Source organism: Haemaphysalis longicornis, unplaced genomic scaffold, assembly GCF_048455015.1.
Source record: "Haemaphysalis longicornis isolate Haplotype H1 unplaced genomic scaffold, Haemaphysalis longicornis Haplotype H1 scaffold_10, whole genome shotgun sequence".
NCBI lineage: Eukaryota > Metazoa > Arthropoda > Arachnida > Ixodida > Ixodidae > Haemaphysalis > Haemaphysalis longicornis.
The window spans coordinates 70,286,370-70,308,329 of NW_027526204.1; the positions used below are offsets into that span (position 1 = coordinate 70,286,370).

Below are 21,960 nucleotides of genomic sequence, written 5' to 3' on the forward strand. Positions count from 1 at the left end.
TTAAAGCCGAATATGGCCGTTACAATATGCCCACTCAGGTGGATTAGCCAGTAAATGGCAACTGCCAGCTCACGTACATTTCACCAATTTCCGTTCGGCTGCAGGGCCAACGTACCCACCCACAATGCTGACATGCTTACATGAGGGGATTGACCATAGATGACGACAGCTACCGCATTGCCATTTGGCTGTGATGTTAACATAATCAATTCAAATTCTCAAAAACAACTCACTGAGTGGGATTGGCAGCTCAGAGGCTTGCACCCGATTCAGCAATTCGTATTGGCTGCAACAACAATTTACTGACCTAAGGGAGCGCTCCACGTAGTTCAATGTGACATCAAGTCTTATGCATTTACAACTCCAAGAAAACGTTAGCTGTACCTGGCCTCTTTTTCACCCCGATTAAAAAGACAGCTGTCAGGAATCAAACCCGCCGACCCTATATTGATTTAACGCATGCTTTAGCTGCTGTGTCGGGCACTGAACTCACTTCCCAGTGCAACGAAGTGTGAGAATTGTAGACGATGTCATCTTAGCTACTTACACACATAAAACACAGTAAAACTGCAGCCTTTGCCTAGAATGCTGTAGCTTTGTAGTGTAGACATTGCCCTTGTGTTGTAACTAAACTAAAACACATCTGCTAATACAAATTGAAGATGCTAGTACAGGCGTAGCCAAGTGTACCTCTCTGCACGCCTATAATTTTGTGTTAAATGTGGAACGAATCCTTTTTCCCTTAACGAAACCATGTTTCTGCCCATATCAGTGCATGAACGATTTCTGTGGCTATGTAACTGGTCTACAAAAGTGTCTTTTTTTTTCCAGTTCCCAGAAGGCACTGTAGGAACACAGACCCAGGAAGTTGGTTGTATTGTTGCTGCAGTAGTCGAAGTACATTTGCAATTGTTAAAGGGGGAAAAAGGGCTGGGCCGCATGAATCGCCATATGCTAGAGCTCACGTCAAATGAACCTGCCGACACTGCAGCAAGGAGTTGTAATCAATAGAGAGTGAAGACAGCTTTCGGGCCCTTCTTAGAGCCCTGCTTGACATGTTTACAGACACTACGGTGTTTACATCGCTTACCTCTCCTGCCAAAATTATTTGAACTGACAGCAAAAAACGCACCAGTGACAAATACATAAGTGCAGTTATTGGTGAAGAACTTTCTCCTGTATTGTGGCAGGTTTGGAAGAAATTCGAGCAGTCGGGTGTGATCTGTTCAGTCGTATTGCAAATGGCTTACCTGGAAGCCGCAGTCACATAGTTTTACCCATTCTCTGTCTGTCACAGTGCTCACAGAATATATGTTCAAAGTACACGAGGAGCAGGCTCCCGGCCCACAAGAGCTGTGTTAGAGGCACAACAAACATTCAGCAATGTACTAAGGTACACTTCTCGGAGCAGTCGCCACTCGCCGTTTGAACCTGTCTCACACTTTATTGTCCGCCCAGGCACAAAGACACCTTCTTTTCAAGGTAAAAAGTTCATCCTGCGACAACTTCACACCAGTTAACAATTTGTGCACCTTACGGTGTTGTGTTAGGTAGCATGCCTTTGCAAGTTCGGAGATGTGCCTTAATTGGCACAAGAAATCATGATTGCCAATACGTATGTCGCAACCTCAGGTTGCGAGAAGCACACGTTCCATGTTCCATACGTTCCGATACATTCCAATACACGACACAGCTCGTCGTACTTCAAAAAGCACAAACTTTAATCAACCGTCTTCACACAGATCATTGTACATGTCACAACAACTGGACGTGGAAAGCTAAAACAAGTTCCAGCGTTGCAGTCACCAATAAAAATTGTCTTTTATATCATTTTTTTATCACAACTACTCCAACTGAAAATGTAAATGCGCACACTAACAACCACGGATGCTTGGACCAAGAGAGACTCGCTCAGTGATGCGTTTAATGTCGCTTGGATGGCTTTAAAAAACACATTCACCGACAGCAGCTGACATCACACGCAGTGCCAACATGCTTAACTTGAGAAATACCGGCCGAGGTGAAATTAAACTTCACATCGAAAAGAAAATTGTAGAAGTAGCGGCGCTCACACAACTGGCCACGCTGAACACATATGCAGAGTTTTGGGCTACCAGGAGAACAGTCTCCTGTACAGCAGCAGCGGCAGCAGCAGCAGCAGCAGCAAGGCTTGTGAGACCTGTTACAACTACAGCACACGCTGCCAACACTGGGATTATAGAGTAGCACATTCTTAAACTTGCCTAGAAGCGACAGATTCTTCACCGGTTTAATGAGACGTACAAAAGTTCGACCACTTGCATCACACATTCACCACTTGGAGAACGCCGTCACCACAGATGCACGATCACGCACGGACGCACAACTTTCAGCCAAAAATGTTCGAAATTGGTGGCGAAAATTCGTGAAGCTTCTACAAAGTGTGAATTTTCCCACGCGTTTCCAAAAAACATGCGTGATGCAGGCCCATGCACAAAACAAAAAAACTTGAAAACTAAATCACTGAGCTACAATTGCTCTAGTTTTGCCAAAGTTTTATCGCTATGATCGGTGATTGGTGAAATACCACGAAAATTCCTCTTTCGTTTTATCTAAAGGTTTTTCAAATGCTTGTTGTAAATGAAAAAAAAAATACAGAGAGAGAGAGAGAGCAAGCCAACAGGCCCTTGAAATTAAAGCAATTTTTGGAGAAAAAAAGATAATTTCGCAGATTGTTCCTGCACGAACAAAGTGCAGTGTAAGCAAGCAGCTCCTGATAAGCACACAAAGTGCCTTCGCAAATGCCAAGTGTGTGTCTGCAGTAGATAAATCAATTGGAGACAAACAGATAAGCATGTTACCAAAGAGTGGGGGCCAAAGACTCTGCCTGAATGGGAAAAGATAAAGCCAGCCGATAGCACCATTGATGTTCAATGAAAGCTGCAAGCAAGGTCTTGCACTTTTGAGTGTATGTACTGTGTTGTGGTGACTGGGAATTTTGAACCACAATTAGCTGAAAAAGGAGTAACGAAGAAAAAAAGTGCTCATTATTTGACTTTTGAATTGATACGCGTGTGCCCAGTCTACATGCCAAGCTAGTGCAAGCGCCACAAATGGTGTACTAAGCAACGACACGCAATAGTCCGTGTAGTGATGATTTTTATTCCACCAATGAACAGGGTGCTCTATTACCGCTAGTAATTAGTTATATCGTGTCTTTAATTCCGACTTGTCGAATGTCAATAATTCGAGCTGATGCATGCTGGCTGCTTGCTGAGCACATTATCGTCCTTCACGCTGATCATAGTACTTGAGCTTTGCTGATCCCATTTTTGCATCACATGGGTGCACACATTTTGAGAAAATTTGACAAACGTTTTCGCACGCGTGATAACTCTTTCAAGTACTGTGAGGTCCTATTATTTCAAACATGGAAAAATTGGTTTAAGGGACCCTGCAGCACTTACCATCGACTACTCAGAATGTATTTTGAGGAAAAGGCTATTGTCCCAGGAATCTCCCCTCAAAAAATGATGAAAATCCGTTCACTATCACCGAAGCTACGTGCGTTAAGAAATCCCGCATAATTGTTCCCTCTCAACTCGACCGCGGACAAAGCGACGAAAGCTGCAACTCTCTCCCGAAGAGGGGGGCAGCTAGCGGCGTTCTCTTCGGTGGCCTTCGATATATCATAGGCCGGGAAGTTTTCTCCTTTTTTTTGCAACGTGGAGGGGTCAATTTCTAGTCTGGTGCCAAGAAAAAGCAGGCATGGCTGCCTGCTCGCAAGCGCACGCTCAGGCTGGAGGGCGTTTTTGAAGCACAAAACATTTGTTGTTGCGTGGTCTCGTTGAAAGGGGAGTATTGAGTTCGTCGCTCAATTATGCGCACACTCAAAACAAAACGAAACACCAAAACTGTGCGTACAGGTTCAGGCATAGAAGAGATTGGTACAAAGCGCCGACGATGGCGGATCGTCACAGGAAATGCAAGAAATAAGGCTCGAAGTTGACCGGCGACAGCCAATAGGACGGCCATGGCTGCAATGACGCCGTTTAGGCCATGCCAAGGGGACATAATGAGGAACATTGAAGAGAGCGCGGTTCGTTTTTCCGCGTCTTTCAGAGCGATTTGCGCGCTCACCGCTTCACGTGCACGTGTAATATTTGGCTCAGGTATTCCTGGCAGCGTAATCTAAACGTCGCGCAGGTTTACTCGCACTGCTCAAAGAGTGTTGCAGGGTCCCTTTAAGCTCTATTTTGAAATAACTAAAAGAAATACAATTGTAATTCACAGGTCACATACAGAAAATTTCGCTCACCTCACAAATGTGCCAGCAAACAACTGTTTTTCCGCTGAAACAGAACCATTAAGTACTACAATGAACAATGTAACAACCGCTTATGCACATGGTGTGTAACATGGTTTGAGGTTGCGTTCTAAACACCTTTTGAGTTATCTTATCCCAGTTTTAGCTAATTTAACTACACAAAATGCAATTTGCTGTATTTGTGAAGACACACTTTAATTTTCAAGTTCTGAATGCATCTCTGACCAGCAGTATATTTCAGAAATTTTGCAGACGAGACTTTCATTTATTCTGAGTGCGACTCTGAAAAACTATTCACTTATCCAAAACTTTGAGTTAATTAGGCTTTGTTTCATGCGCGTGACAAGTACACACATGAGTGTTTTGAAAAACGAAAGCATCCTTCTGGCTTCATTTTTGAATATTAATTCAAAGGAGCTTCAAAGGCAGCAGCTGCAAATTTTGATTTTTAATTCAAAGGCAACAGCTGCGACATTGGTAGCTGTTGCCTGCAGCTGCGAATTCACTTTATGAACCTCCACAATTAATCGTGTTCTTTCTGTTACTGGTGTCAATTAAGGCGACAACACAAACGCATTTACTCTGACAAGATGCAAAAAAAAATGCAATATACCTTAGTCGCTCTGGAAATAATGAGATTTGTGCCCAACAAGCACTGATAAGAACTTTTAAGAAAAAATTGCTAGCTATGCTCATAGATTGTAATACCTAAAATAAGTATAGCGGGGTGCATGTGAAGTTCTTCTCGATATCACAAAGGAAAACATACCAAAGGGGCAGAATTCATCGGCAGTGTATGAAAAAGGCACCCTTTAAACTAACAACTGAAAACTCGTGCCTATTAATATGTGACGGGTCATGAAAATATTTACACAAAAAAAAAACAGCATTTCGATTGCAGCCATTACAACAGAAACTTACCGTTTACAGCTCGCGCCCTTCAAATACTATGCGACTCTAGCCAATAAATTTTGCTATATATATAACACACCCCATACCCGTTGGTATTTTCGACTAGGCTCGTAAAGCTGCATTGTACTATCCAATGCAATCAGTTTCTGTGTGCGTAAAAACCTTTTATAATTCATGGCTTAGCAAACAAAGATGCGACTGCACTGTTGTTACAGACAGCTGCTTCCGGGCTTGCGTGTTGATCTGACGTAGCATAAAAATTACTTTGGGCTTCAGCAAAAGCCCACTCTTCATGTGAACGATGCCAACCTTGATTGCAGCTGTGCCTACAGTCGGCTCCGGAAGTTAGTGGGACGCACAAGTGCCAAACAAAGTGCATATACGTGGCATCTTATGGTATGCAACAATATTGAAGGAACATTAAAGGTTGACAGGTATAACATCAGCCTTGATGTTATTTTAATTGAAATGTTCACAAAAACTCCGCCAAACCCCTTTCACCACTCACAAGCTGTGTAGCCACAACTGAGTCTTGATGATAAAACTGTTTTGGCGTGGCCATGCCCATTCTGCATTGTTGAAGGAATTGCCATGAGTAGTGTACATTTGTATTTTGGGCACTGTAATCTACAGATATACGCCAATTTATTTTAAAGATTTAAATGTTTCGAACATGCGCCCTCCCAGCAACCCTCGTGAGATATACGTACTCCAGCACTCACCAAGTGCTACAGTTCTCTGGCCATGGGAACAATGAACAATGAATGGGAACAATAGGAATGGCAGCCCAAAATGAACAGTCATTCATTTTAGGCTGCCTCATCAGACCAAAACGAACAACTAAGCATTGATTTGCTCACTGCACTTTCTGTCATTGATTGGGAGCGTAGACACACCCGAAGTGCACCAAAAATAGGAAGTCCAACGGCCTAATGTTCGATCGAGGCATTCGCACAAGTGTAAAAAATGAAATCGGAGTTAATTGCTCTCTTGAGGCAATTGGTACAAACGTAATTGCGATGACAAGTTACGGACGTAATCATAAGGCATAATTAAATGCCTGAATACGAGAAAATGGACCATGATCACATGTACCATGAGAGACAATCATGCGTCACTGTCGTCAATGTTTGCGACCATGATGATGGGGATGATGTGTTGCGTGCGTGAAAGAAGGTGCACGTGAATCCGCAAGTACGGCCACATGTGGCACGACGCCACAGAGGTGCGTTTTCAAGGGACGACGCTAAGCTGTTCTGCATACAGACGTAGTCGATGGTACATAGCCACTGAAACAGGCTGACTGCAGCATTTTAGGATGCGATAATTTGGAGAAAACTGAGCATCCCTTGCAGTAATCGTGTCAGGCCACATCCCCAGTTGGGTACATACACGAGCTTTCCTTTTTCTCTTTTCGCTTTAGGGCCATAACAATGTAATGTTCTAGCTTGACCTTAACAGCATGTCATGCAACAAGACCACACCAGTGTGGCTCACCGACGGAAACACGCCGGTGAGAGTCAAGTTTCTAAAACACCTCGAGGACTTCCGCCAGCAACATGGTCACTCAAATTAAAATGGCCAAAATATACAACTGCCTTTGCCCTGCAAACGTACCTTTTCTAACACTGCAAATGCTCGCCGACTCGTTCGATAATGCATACATGTGTTCGTAACTGTCTTCCTGAGGACCCAAGGTGGGGTTGCAACGACAAGAAGTGTTTGCACGAGCCAGAAGGAGAGCCAAGCCAAGCACAGGTATCCACAGACCAATGAAGTGAACGATAAAAAAACAACATGGCGCTCAAGCTATTCCCACGGGCAGGCGATAGCAGCACCATCACTCATAGCGAGATACGTGTGAGAATACAAACGGTGTGGAATAAAATAGTCATTTCCTCGCACTGGACAATTACTGACCAGATGACATAAGCAGCAGCCTCCACAGGAAAAGTGCCAAAAATTTGAATGGCGGTTTTACATGCCGAAGCCGAACCTCAGTTAAGAGACGTGCTGTGGCGGACTGCCTTGGATTAATTCAGAGTGCCTGGACCTCTTTAACATCTGCCACAGTCTCCCGCATGCGGGAAACCTTGTTTTCAACACCAAAGTGTTTTATTCCCGGATACACCAAGATTTCGGTGACGTCATATCCGTCACGGAAGTGACGCCTCTACAACGAAGCAAGCGGCCTGCAAAGGGTGCACCCCTGCAAACAGGGTCTTCTTGCAGGGAAGCAACCCTTACTACTAAAGAGTACGTTATAATTGGGGTTGTTCGTTTTCTGGTTTTATATTTTAACATGAAATTGTTTTACGCCAGAACACACCAAGATTTCACTGCCGTCATGTCTGTCACGGAAATGACGCCAGTACACCTTTGCCGAAGTGACCCGCCAGCAGGACATTGCTTGCCAAGCACACCCACAAGACAGCCGCCGACCCGCAAATCATGCTCAGCTGCAGATTTCGTTGCACATTTCACTTTCGTGTTTTACCAATTCCTATGACAAGGAAATCAGCCAAAGCTCTTTGTCTTTGCTTTCACCAGGAAAAGATCTACAGGAGCCACGAATCAAACCCGCGACTTTCGCACTCACGGCGAAAGGGCAGAGCTACTGAGATACTGCCGCGAATACAGAGCAGGTGTAAAAAGGGCGTGGTGTGCAAGTGACCCACTCCCTTCTTCCACCAGAAAAACGAAACGAAGGAAAACTGGTGGGAAGTCACTGCAGGAGACGACTGCGTCTTGCAGTGGGCAGCAATGGGCTGGTGACGATGATGACAATGGCCGCGATGACGACGCCTCCCTATATCTGAGCCCCTCGCGGGCGTAACAACAACAACGCCATTCAGAACAGACAGCAGGAGGCAGCTCGCTCCAGCTAGGGACACCCCGAAAAAGAAAGCGCTCACGCACTCGGAAGGAAATCAGCTTGAACTTAGACGAACACCACTATGACGGGAAGAACACGACACACCGCTGACACCAATGACCGAGTTGTCGCTGCAGGAAACACGAATACATATACACACAAAAATGCGCCGGGAGGTCATTCATCTGGTTATTCATCCTCATCATTATCATCATCAGCCTATTGAAGTCCAGTGGCGGATGAAGGCATCTCCCACTGACCCCCAACCACTCCTATCCTGAGCAGGCCGAGTCCAGTCCCTGCCTCCAAAGTTTCTAATTTTGTTCCTCCGTTGGGTTAATGGCCTTCTCCTTCTTCTATGCCCGTCTCTTGGCATCCACTGTGCATAAACTTTTTCAATACTCGGCAAGACCAGAGACTGCACATTAAAGGAGCCATGAAGAGAAAATACAAGTTCGTTTAATTTGAAAGAACTAGGATTCAGTATCTCACTCAGCTCCATTAGAGCCACAAAAGATGTTTTTTTAACGAAAAAAAAGCAAGAAGTATTCAAAAACTTTCAAATTTTGCGCCACGGTGACGTGTTATGAGCAAGAATGACGTCATACGGGCCAACAATAAAATATAATTTTCAGTGCGTTAACTGCACGTTAGCATTCAAGTGATGCGGTCAAATGGAACTAGAGGCCCCATTACAGACGTCCAGTCATGTGTCGTTGCGACAGGTCAGTTAGGCGGCCGCCAATCGCACAAACAAGGTTCCGTGACGTCATAGAAAAGTTGCGGGAAATTGGCTAGGGGGTCGCCACGGCTTCACACGTTTTCTTTAATATCTCCCTTATTTCTTCGAAGATTGCGATGATATTGGTATCATTGTTATCGGGACTAAGCAGTCTTTCTAATAAACCCCACTTGTATTTTGTCTTCATGGCTCCTTTAAGTGCCGAAAAAAAGTTTCTGCGCAGCAATCTACAATAATCCTATCAATGACTTCTCGGCACACTTTTGTGTATATACCTGTGTTTCCTTCACTTAAAAAGAAGTTGATAGTCAGCGGTGTGTCGTATTTTTCGCATCTTCCTAGTGTTTGTCTAAGTTCAAGCTGACTTCCATCTGAGTGTGTACCAGCTATAGCACTGATCCGAGTCACTCACACACACAGCACAAAGAGAAAGAAAGAGAGAGAGAGGGGGAGAGTCCAATCAGAGCAGCGCGCAGCAGCCCACATCGCGCACCTCGGGCGGCGGCGGCATGACCTCTTGTGGGGGCTCCTGGTAGGCACCATCCAGGTAGACGCGAAGGACAAACACCCAGTACTCGCTCCGGTTTCCGTTGTTGTATGTGAAGCTGCTCTCGATGCCGGCGTGGGCCTCGCCGCCGGTGAACAACCGCATGGCCACCGTCTCGCAGCTCAGCACACGGGCGCCTGTGCGAAGTGCAGGGTGGGGGAACCACGTCACCATGACACACCGGCACTTTCGGAACACAAACCCACCGCGGTGGCTAAGGCATTGTGCTGCTGAGCCCGAGGACGCGAGTTTGATCCCAGTTGTAATGGCCGCTCTTCAGATGAAGGCAAAAAGTGGAACGGCCTATGTGTCAAGATTCCGGCGCATGTTAAAGGGGCCCTGCAACAGTTTAACTTCTTTCGAAATCTTAAACGCTCGCAGAACGTAGTCAACCAACATACCCAGTACTTAAATTAAAGGGTTGCACAGTGCCACAGATGAAGGCAAAAAGTGAAAAGGCCTATGTGTCAAGATTTCGGGTCATGTTAAAGGGACACTGAAGTGAATTTGTCAAGCTCCCGTTTTTGCTTGCACTGTGTAGACTGGCTCAAATTAACACACTATTCATCGTTTATCCGGTTGACAAATCGGTAATTATTTTACAAAGCGCGAAAGAAGAAAAACTACTATGCGCGGTTTGCGGCGGCCGCACCAACTAAAGGCTGTGACGTCAGGAGGGGGGGGGCACCGTGATTGGACGATGCCCAAGGTTAGCAATCAAAAGTTTCGGTTTCGGTTCTGTAAAACAACATTCTTGACATCTGATGGCGTTGTTGGATGGGCATTCTCGATTTCTCAATTATCGCCGTACCGCGCTTCTGCCATGTTCTCGGCTGTCAAATGTCTAAGATAAACCTCCCAGGTCGGCTTGGAATCGTAGAAATCACTAGACGAGGCCTACGCAGTGGATGAACGCCCTCCGCGTCACCGCAGACTCTCAAATGCCATGCGCTTTTCCCGCATATTCGAAGCTTGCCTCACTCATGTCTGTTCGTAAAAAGCTAGTTCGCACCAGGCCAAGGGTGTGCTGATTCAGGCCTGGGCCCACTGCCCGCAAGCAGTCGGTGCTTGTGGCAACAGCACGCCAACGAGAACTCGCTAGCGCGTCATTGTCAGTATGCGCGCGTTCTGCGATCTCACTCGTGGAGCAGTGAACGTCACGGCCCAAAAATGGTGAACTCAGTTCAGAAAACATCGGCCGCATACAAAAAAATCAACCTCACAAAAAAAAAAAAAATACATGTTCCCTCGGGGATTCGAACTTACGACTTTCAAACCAAATTCCAGCACCTCAGACCGATAGGCCACGAGCCGGCACAGGCCGGGATGGATATATAACGTTTATAATGTATGACCAGTTTACACTTTTATTTATTTTAGGCATTTTAAGTACTTTATGTGACTGTTTGTTGTATATCACTCCTGCAGTAAGTGTCCCCCAAACTTCCACAATATCTCACGTCTAGCAATTGCATTTCTTTGACGGAAAAGCGTTCGCAGATGTGCGGTCGTGCTGCTGACCGCTGTGCTTGTTTACCCAGCGCAAAAAGTGCTTCCTGCTCCCTAGTTTTGCGCTGTACGGTAAAAGTTTCAGGTGATTTTATTTTCTTAGTACCTATATTGACTTCGCTGACTCTTCTCCCGCCTTCAATTGGCCTTAGATTTTCCTACTAGCGTAAAGTCAGCGAAGCGTCGCATGTGCACTTGTGCAGCGCTTGTGTGGAGCGACCGGGACTCTGAGTTTGACACAGTGTACAAACTAACAAAGTAAGGAAAGGCACATTCTTTCATTCACAAAGGTGTTGTGGCTTAGTTTCAATTGAGCGAGCGAATAGCGACGACCCGTCGGCGGCCGGCGGACGAAACGCTGGGCCGACTGACTCGATCGGTAGGTCGGCTGGTCGGCGAACCGTGCAGTAGCGCAGCCATTTTCCAGCTCATCTCCTGCTGACGTCACACGAAAACGCCACAGAAAATGGGTGAGCGTAAAGAGAGGAGGACAGTATTTTCGAATTGATTTTCTACTAAATAAATTCGCGTAAACGCGGCCAGAGTGGTCGAAACAATGCCTACGGACTCCGAACTACAATTTGCGCTAGTAATCCCGCAATGTTTACAAATCACTTCAGTGTCCCTTTAAAGGGGCCCTGCAACACTTTTTTTAAACTTCTTTCGAAATCACGATAAATGCTCGCAGAACGTAGTCAACCAACATACCCAGTACCTAAATTAAAGGGTTGCACAGTGCCACAGATGAAAGAAAAAAGTGAAAAGGCCTATGTGTCAAGATTTCAGCGCATGTTAAAGGGGCCCTGCAACACTTTTTTTAACTTCTTTCGAAATCATATTAAATGATCGCAGAACGTAGTGAACCAACATACCCAGTACTTAAATTAAAGGGTTGCACAGTGCCACAGATGAAGGCAAAAAGTGGAAAGGCCTATGTGCCAAGATTTGGGCGCATGTTAAAGGGGCCCTGCAACACTTTTTTTAACTTCTTTCGAAATCTTAAACGCTCGCAGAACGTAGTCAGCCAACATACCCAGTACTTAAATTAAAGGGTTGCACAGTGCCACAGATGAAGGCAAAAAGTGGAAAGGCCTATGTGCCAAGATTTGGGCGCATGTTAAAGGGGTCCTGCAACACTTTTTTTAACTTCTTTCGAAATCTTAAACGCTCGCAGAACGTAGTCAACCAACATACCCAGTACTTAAATTAAAGGGTTGCACAGTGCCACAGATGAAAGCAAAAAGTGAAAAGGCCTATGTGTCAAGATTTCAGCGCATGTTAAAGGGGCCCTGCAACACTTTTTTTAACTTCTTTCGAAATCTTAAACGCTCGCAGAACGTAGTCAACCAACATACCCAGTACTTAAATTACAGGGCTGCACAGTGCCTCAGCTACGAATTGCTGCTCTACGCCCATTAGGTTAGTTAGAAACTTGATCAAAAGATTTTTCTCTCTTTCCCACTCCTGGCGTTCTTCGATCGCTGGAATTACATCATCACAGCAGTGTAGCTTCTATTGGGCGGTGTTCCTTCAGTTGCAGCGATGAACGTATTCGATAGCCACTTTTAAAAGAAAGCCACAAAAGCACAGCAGAAACAGAAGGCGGGTAGTGCTGCTGTGACGAGCAAATCACACAGTGCCACTCCGTGCTGGGGATAACTGAAGCTTTCACAATGGTTCCAGGTGCGAAGGAACGAGTGAAAGCATTTATTGACAGTGTTGCAGGGTCCCTTTAAAAATCCCGAGGAGGTCAAATTGGTCCGGAGGCCTCCGCTTCAGTGAACCTCTAGCCCAGGGGTTGCCTTGGTGCATTAGACACCCAAAATTTGAATATTTTTTGAAACAGATGTCTTACATGTTAAAACGAGTTGTCTCAAAGCAAAGAAGCTTTTGCTTGGGTGAGCATAAGAATACAAGGGCACCAAAACTCCTCTCATGATGTAGCGATTGAAAAAGTATAAGCGTCCGATTGCTGAATGTGTCCTGTCGTTATTATGGTCATCCTTTTCACTTTGCACATTTTCTTGCTATCTTGACTGCTCTGACTCAACCACATGCCTGCATTCGTACCACCAATCAAAGAGGATATTTAGCAGGAACGTGTTTTGCTTTGCTACTCGCCTAATTCCTACTCCTGTAATTAGCAGGCTCGTATTACAGTCGAGTCCACTTATATCCATGTGCCAAGGAAATTTCATCGTTAGAACCGATAATTGTTGTAAGCCGGTCACGGAAAAAAAAGACGAAACAGAGCTCAAAACATTTTATTCGCATGCAAGCAAGATCGTACTACTACTTATTTGCAGAAATAGGCGATCAGCTTTGTGTACCACACGCGAAGCTCACGCGCATCTTTTTCAAGAGCATCTATAGGTGCTTCACCTAGCTGAGGGACGGTTCCTTGGTGGAAAGGAAGTCCCTGAGGGACAGTATCATGCGTTGGGCCTCCTGTGTAGACACTACCCGAATAGGCCGCGCAACTGTGTAGTCAGAGTCGTCACTGTGACCGCTGTCCGCAACACCCGCACAACTATCGCCTTTTCAGTGAGAAACTCGGACATTTCCAAAACATTGGCCCCGACGTCCCTTCTGTGGAGAAATGGAGGCAGTTGAAGAGGCACTCAGTCAAATTCAAAGTGGGCACGGGGGCAGTGGCAAAGCGGCGGCGCCGAGAGGGGGTTTGGAAGGAAAACTGCTCCCCTCCTCCCTTCGATTCCTTGTAACTGACGTAGTTGACTTGTTTTCTAGGGGGTCGACGGGATGCGAGGCAGTTTATTTTTAAATAGTAAGCGGTTTATTTTACTGTAGAACACATACAAAAGTGGACGGTGCCATAGTAGTCCATCGTTATATCCGATACTTTGTTATACAGTAGACTCTCGATAAACGGAACTTCAAGGGACCGAAAAAATTAGTTCCCTTTAACCCTTGGAGGGTCGAATTTTTTCCCCAAATGCATCCCCCCATGGTCGATGTTTTTTATTGCTGATTTAAATTCTACGGACGAATCTATACCGACATAAAAAAACCAAAAATTTTTTTGGGTGACCGTAAAGTGAAAAAAAAAATCATTTGTGTTGTTACATACATGTGGTTTATTATGGCGTTACACAAGAAAAATTCTAAATAAAAACGAGAGAGTAACAAGCCGGCAGCTTTTGAGTGAATCAAAATCAGATAACACCAGTTTCGCGGGCGCAAAAAGCGGGAAGCGCCCTGCAGACAAAACCGAAACCAGCCGCTGCGCGGCCGCCGGCGCGCGCGGCCGGATGCGGGAGCGATGGATGGCGCACCGCTCATAAAATACAAAAAAAACGAGAAAAGAGCCTCATCAGTTTCGCAGGCGACCTTGGTCTGTGGCAGGCGCAAGAAGCAAGAGGCGCCCGGGTACCCTGTGGGCGATACCCAGCGCGCCCCCTCGTTAGCGGATGCGCAAGGGATAGCCGGCGCGCCGCTGAAGTAAATTATAAAAAAAAATAAAAAAAGCCATCGGTGCAAGAAAAAAATTTCACGTATTTCCGAAGTGTGGCAGCACATGCCAAGCAAGAGAAGTTGGTGAAAAAGGCGTGCTTTTTCTAAAGATACAAGCGATGCCGTACATGTACGTCATTCACCATTTTGAAAGTGTTTGCCAATGCCGTTCATGTACGGCCGTGACCCTCAAAAGGTTAACAAGAGTTTCGTTTACTGAGATGGATGTGTGAAAGTGCGAATTTATGTGCGCACACTCTCTTAATACCATTTCATGGAACTCTAAGCACTAGACGGTGAATGTAGCTGATAGTTTTTCAGAAAGCAAGGAAACTACAAAGAGGTTTAGGCACAGCATTCACAAAGTTGATTTGACAACAATGATTTGTTGTGCACTACAAAATGCATCAATTATTTTTGTTTGAGTCCTTGCAACTGTATCTTCACAAAGGCTAGAGGCTTCAACTTCATGAGTTCTTACGAGCCACCGAATTTAGATGGCAACGCGGTAATGAAGCGTGAATAGCACCACGATTGAACGAACGAGACGGCAAAAGCTGAGCCCTGTAATCTCTGGAGTCCTGAATCGAGACCGATCGACTTGAACAAGAACTGCAATGTTGCATTCGTTGCGCTAACACGTCTGACCACAAACAAGATGAGGCTGACGAGGCCAACGAGGCTAAAAAAAAACGTGGAAGAAAAAAAAATGAGCCAGCCGGAACCGTAAAAAGCTGATTCTCATGCCAATGGGTTTCACAAGAAGTTGTTCCGTTTACACTGTGACACGTAAATGTTAGTTCCGATTGCCGAGAGTTTCTTTACATTATCTGAATACAAAACCAACCAACGTACGGGCTACTGTTCCGTTTAAGGGGCAATTCCATTTAAGCGATTTCCGTTTCTTGGGATTCTACTGTAGATGGTATCGTTATAAGTGGACTCGACTGTTAGTCATGTAGGTCTCGGCACATGCCGGTAACACACATTTTTATTACAAAAGCCACAACGCATACACTGGGTAGAGCCACGAAGATGCGCCGATTTTGTGAACGGACGCTCGTCTTGTACTGCCGAGGTCCATGATTCAAACCCCACCCAGACACAAATTAACACGAAAGTGTTTTATTCCTGGCTCCACCAAGATTTCACTGACGTGATATCCGTCACGGAAATGACTCCCGAACAACGAAGCAAGCGGCCTGTGAATGGTGTACCCCTGCACACAAGGTCTCCTTGCGGGAAAGCAACCTTTAGCACTAAAGAGTACATTACACTTAGGGTTGTTCGTTTTTGGGTTTTATATTTTGACACGAAAGTGTTTTATGCCGGTATACACCCATATTTCACTGACGTCATATCCATCACAAAAATGACGCCAGTACACCTTTGACGAAGCGCCCCGCCAGCAGGGCGTCGCTCGCCAAGCACACCCACAAGACAGCCGCCGACCAGCAAATCATGCTCAGTTGCAGAATTCGCTGCACATTTCACTTCTGCGTTTCACCGATTCCTATGACAGAGGAATTAACCAGATTTTTTTTTTAGAAATTTCATTTCCACCTCAGTGTCTTCACTTTGTCTGCAGGAGCAATTCCCTGTGCAATTTGTAGCCAATCTGGCCATTCTTCAACCTGCGGATGCCGGAATTCCCACCCACAGAGTTAATTATTGCTTTTGCATTAATAACAGGGACGGTGCAAAGTCGCAGTTTCGTACGTGGCCCCACAGTTTACTGCCACATATGGCAGGGGTCATGCCAGGGCTGTCTTACACCTTCGCCATAGACCCTATGGACCAACTTAATACCCCTGTCACACGGCAGATCTAATGATATTTAGAGTAAATGTCATTATTTTGGCGCTGCACGAGAATACCGAATGTCATTTGAGGCGAATGAGATTTAGCGGCAACCGAGGTTCGGAAGCTCATTCAGCAGCCAAGTCAGTAGCCCCGACAGCAGTGGCACGTCACCAGAGAAGAAACTTCAGTTATAAACCAAGAAATACTGCTTCTAAAAACTCTTAGTAAACTTATATTTCCCCCTCATCCAACGACCATCCAACAGCTGGTCATTTAGGAGTTTCCAGAACATACGAGCGTGTCCGACAGCGTTTCTTCTGGCCAGGGCTTTACCGCTCTATTCGCCGTTACGTCGATGCATGCGACAAGTGCCAACGTCAGCAAGCACAGACGATGCTGCCTGTCGGCCCTCTTCAGCCACCGGACATACCGGTCGAACCATCTTTCCGCGTTGGTTTAGACCTGCTTGGCCCCTTTCCCCAGTCTGCGGCCGGAAATCGGTGGATCGCAGTGGCCACTGATTATGCGACATGTTGTGCAATAACACGGGTCCTTCCAACCAGCTGTGCTACCTATGCGGTAGATTTTCTCCTTTACGAGGTGATCCTCCATCATGGTGCTCCTCGTCAGCTATTGACTGACCGCGGACGAAACTTCCTGTGGCGAGTAGTCGATGACGTCCTTCGCTCCTGTGCAAGCACGCACAAATTTACAACTTCCTACCATCCGCAGACCAACGGTCTTACAGAGTGACGTAACAGAACTCTAACGCATATGCTTTCCATGTACGTTTCGGATGACCATCGCGACTGGGACATTGCTTTGCCTTTCATTACATTCGCATACAACTCAACCCGTCATGATACCGCCGGATTTTCTCCTTTTTACCTCCTCTTCGGTCGAGAGCACGTATTGCCTGTGGACACTTTACTCAAACAAACCACACCGCCTTCTAGCTATTCACAAGATGCCATTGCCCTGGTTGACTTTGACCGCAGCATAGCACGCACCAGGCTTACGTCATCCCAGGGTTCTCAAAAGTCCCATTACGATCGACGCCACAGCGCCCACCACTTTGCGCCTGGATCCCCTGTGCTGCTCTGGTGTCCTGCACGCCAAGTAGGGTGTTCCGAGGAGCTCCTCGCCCGTTACTACGGCCCATACCGTGTACTGCATCAAGTGACTGCTGTGAACTATCAAATCACCCCTGTCGTTCCGTCTAACTCATCCCGCCCTCCGAGACTGATGTAGTCCATGCCGTCCGTCTAAAGCCAAACCGTTCACAGCCTACAGTTTCGCCCTGAGCTCGGTGCTCTTACGGGAGGGGGGTTCTGTTACGAGACATTTGATACGCTCGCTGTAAAGGGTACACGGATGAGCTGTGAGTCGGGATCATCATCAAGGAGGGAAGATGAAGAAGATGCTGACAGAGACGCGCGTGTAGTTCGGTTTCTTGCTTGGGTGGCCGCTCTCTCATACCATGCCTTCTGTAACTGACTGGTCTAGCTCGTATCAATATGATGGACCCTGGCAGGAATAAACCGGTGTTTTTGCCCCCTCTTACACCGTTTCGCTGCCTCGTCCCGACCTTTCTTTATTCTTAACCCCCGTTTGACGCTGCTTGGTGTGCAAAGGTCCAAAGGCGGGCCACACCACTTGCCGAACAGACTCAAGCAAGCAGATGGGTGCGGGCGGGCGGGAGTTAACATTTGAAGGCCCCACGCGGCAGCAGAACACCAATGTGCCAACCGCGCAAGTCAGTCTAGATGGCTGGTGGACCGTGAATTTGGAGCTCCCATCGAGCCGACAAACGTGAGAACACATACGACACGACCCCACGACGACGACTGAACATCCGCTTCCCTCGCCCGCTCAACCCAAGTTTCTTCCTTTCACGGCGCTCTCTTGCCCTCTATCTCTGCTCTCTGCTTATCAGTGTCTCTCAAAGCAGCATCGCCACTCCGCTCCTTTCTTTGTGCCTTTTTTCCCCCATCACCGCCTCGTACTGTCATTCGTTTCGCTTGGCATTGGCAGTTCCACACTCTCGCCCTCTTCCCTCTCAATTTGCTAGGCCGCGTCGCTTTTCCCAGCTTATCTGGCATGCGTGAAGTTCACGGCTGCCGGCCTACCACCAGACAGCGTGGGGGTCACATGGCACACAGTGCATGGCTGGCGGGCTAGCGCAGACAACGTTGAAGGGATGGGGGCACAAAGCAGGTGCTGCTTCTTCTTTTTTTTTTAAACTTAGGATTTCAGTTAGCGATTTCGCAAATAACGCAAGGACTTGCTAAATATAGTAATATAAGTAAGTCCTTAGCCACCTGTCACGTGAGACTGTCTACTAAGCCTGCATTTACCCGCACCCTGATCATACAACACCGCGGACATACGACGCTTTCATACGGTCTCTTGAAAGCCGTATTATCAGGGTTTCACTGAATATTACCGGAGAACTGTGTGTAACGCCGTTAACAGTAGCGGCTCAAGCCTGCTCACCGGTGGCCCGTATCCAGGCCTCGATGCGCTTCTTGGTGGCCGAGAGGCTCTCGAACTCGGGCACGAAGATCCCGCGCGTCAGCTGCAGGGGCATGAAGGTCTTGCAGTGCAGGGACAGCGGGGGGGAGGGGGGAAGGCCCCCCTCCAGGGGTGCGGGCTCCTTGCTGTAGGCCACCCGCAGCACCCGCACGTAGAAGGTGGTCCGCTCCGCGTGCTCCGTGTACGACATGCGTTGCGTGTCCGCCACGGTGCCTGCGAAAAGGGAAGGAGTGTACAGGGTTTGCAAGGGGGGCATTCATTCAACTTCAACGTTTAAAATGGGTATTCGAAATGGTTCCTTGCCACTGGTGCCGCTAAAGTTTAATGACCTATAAAATTAGTTCTAAGCATTGCATCAAAAAACCGACTCTCCTATTGCATTCGCCAGGGTTCATGGTATTGGAAAATATAAAGATGGCAGCTTTATGACCCACACTGTTTGGTTTATAGTTGCTCCAAAAATGGCTCATTATCTCTAATTATCTTGGGAACTAATTGGCTGACTCAGAAAATGATGCCACGGGTACTTGAAATCGGCGGGAAAAAAAAGCAGCAAGACTGACAAGTTTCACAGAGTTTACCTAACAATTAAGGGAAGCTGTTTTGAGTGATTATATCTTGAGTTTTTATCTTGAGTTTTTATAGCTGCATTTGGCTATGAGTTAGCAAATATGCTGGGTTATTTTATTGCTTTATACCTTTCCTCTGCTTCCTCTGCTTTTTTGAATGATTTACATTTACAACTGCCTTAACCCTGCCAATCATGCATTTTTGTGCAAATGCAAGGCTTGAAACGGTCGGTGCATTGCTGCGATTTTTTTATTCTTGTTCCCATTGTTGTTTTCCAGACTTCTTTGTTTTTGCCATCACTTTGAGGGAAAGTGTGCAAGATCGTTGTTTCTGATTTCATAAGTTCGCTTGCATGATTTTTTAAACTTTCGTTTCTTCTATTTGAAGGTCTTCCAATACTCCATTGGACCAATTATCGCCATTTCTGCTATTATGATGCCCAAGTGTGCTAACTCCGCCAATTATGCATGTTTTTGCAAATGGAGGACGTTGCATGGTCGGGGCTGCGAGGATACTTGGCAAAAAATTCTACACATTAAAAGCTTCGATTTTCACGCAGTTATCCGGTGAACAGCCCTACAGCATATCTTAACGGACAGACCCAAAGTTGCTACTACAAAAAAAAAAAAAAAAAAAAAAAAAAAGGAAGCTCACACCAACGCGCAAGACTTGGGAGTGGTGAAGCTGTAGGCAACCTTCACGACCATCACTAGGGTCCAATTTCCCAAATGCAGCCAATTTGCTTCTTCTTCGCTGCCGCAACGACCTTTACTCCATCATTACTGCTATAAGTGTGAGCTTCATTCATTTTTTTTTTGAAGTGGTAATTATTGCACATCACCTTGGAGGGGTGCATGTAAGCTATGACGTGTCTTCCTCGTTCCGAGCAAGGTTTCCACGATTACAGCGAATGCTAGTTTTTTTTTTTTTGGCCAATCTCGGCCAATGTTTTTAAGTGGGTATGCTTGGCTTGACAAACGTGCGCCGGGGACGCTGGGCAGCCCTCACGAGGCATGCACACACGAGCGCTAGGCATTTTCTTGGTTTTGTTAACTGTCGGGCGGTCGCCGCGAGGCCCGCACTCACGTGTGGGGGCTCGGCAATTTCCTGGTATTTTTAAGTGCGGACACGAGAAGTTGCGATTGGCCAAACAGCTTCGCTGTTTAAATCCCGCGACCACGACGCTGCCAGACGCTCACCCGACTTGAGCTTGATCTCGAGGGACTGGGCGTTGCAGAAACGCAGGGACGACTGCTGGGAGCACCACTGGGCAGCTCGGCCAATGACGTTGCTGAAGGGCTCGTACCGCGGGAACGAGAAGAGGCCGCCCGTCGACTCCCGCAGGGGCACGAAGTCGGCCGCCCCTGCGACCACACAACCATTAAAAATCGTGTGCCACAGGCAAGATACTTCTGAAGTGAACAACGGCTGAGCAACTCACGCCAAAAACATTCCTCGGGGAATTCAAAAAGCTTGCAGTGTTCATTTTCAGTTTCAGGAAATTACAGTCCTTGCCTTTTCGGAGGAATGACGTGGAACATCAAATGTGACAATGGGGTGTGCTTCAGTGCAACAAGCACCACTCGAGTATTCTCGTAACTTTTAGGAGTCTATCTGCGGGTGTGTATGGGAAACAGCGACACACAGGTAGTGGTATATTATGATTGTACACCTCGTTACACTGATGATGATGATGGCGATGTGTTGTGACATGTGCATGCACATATGTGAGCAAGTTTTTGCTTCAAGTCAGGCATACACCCCCAGTTGTGATACAAAGCAGCAGATGTAACCACATGCCCTGGTAGAAATTCCGTTGAAATTAGGGCTGCTCCGACTAATGCAATGCAACAGCCTCAAACACCACCACCAAGCCCACAAAGTTCTTCCAACACCCCCCCCTTATTTACAGGGGCCCCAATTACAGTTTCCAACCCTGAGGAGCTATTTTTCAGTGCCAGCGCTTTGTCGTGTACACAGTGAGCAAGTCACCTTAAGAGCTAGTTCCTTCGCATGTAGATATGCAGAAAACATGGCCCCACACAGACATACACGTCATCAGAATTGCAACTGTGCATTATGAGGCAGACATAATTAGAAGGATAAGAATGGGGTGGAGCGCATATGTCAGGCATTCTCAGATAGCGAATGGCAGCTTACCATTGTCCCTGAAGAAGAAAGTGTATGACAGCTGCATCTTACTGGTACTCACCTACGGGGCAGAAACTTGGGGGCTCACTAAGAGGGTTCAACTTAAATCAAGAACGACTCAGCGGGCAATGGAGTGGAAGATGATAGGTGTAACATTAAGGGACAAGAAGAGAGTGGAGTGGGTCAGGGAACAGACACGTGTTAAGGACATATGTATTAGTAGAGATTAAGAAAAAGAAATGGACGTGGGCAGGGCATGTAATGCGAAGGCAAGATAACCGCTGGTCATTAGGGGTAACAGAGCGGATCCCTAGAGAAGGCAGGCGTTGCAGGGGCGGCAGAAAGTTAGATGGGCAGATGAGATCAAGAAGTTTGCAGAGATAAAGTGGTCGCAGTTAGCGCAGGAAAGGTGTAATTGGAGATTAATGGGGGAGACCTTTGCCCTGCAGTGGGCGTAGACAGGCTGGTGATGATGATGATGATGATGATGATTAAAAAGTCCCCATCCTTTACAAATTGTAGCAAAGCAATGCTTCCCA

General features: G+C 46.6%; 1 protein-coding gene across 1 annotated transcript in view; it reads right to left on the minus strand.

The window, feature by feature from the left end:
• Positions 1-1,697: 1,697 nt before the first annotated feature.
• LOC144158722 (uncharacterized) overlaps positions 1,698-21,960 on the minus strand; it is a 32,785-nt gene continuing 12,522 nt past the window's right edge. Inside the window, exons 5-7 of the mRNA XM_077689802.1 lie at positions 20,470-20,634; positions 18,662-18,913; positions 1,698-9,519 (exon numbers count right to left, since the gene is read on the minus strand). Of these exons, the coding sequence (XP_077545928.1) occupies positions 9,296-9,519; positions 18,662-18,913; positions 20,470-20,634 (641 nt within the window). The 3' untranslated portion in view covers positions 1,698-9,295. The remainder of the gene's footprint in view (positions 9,520-18,661; positions 18,914-20,469; positions 20,635-21,960) is intronic.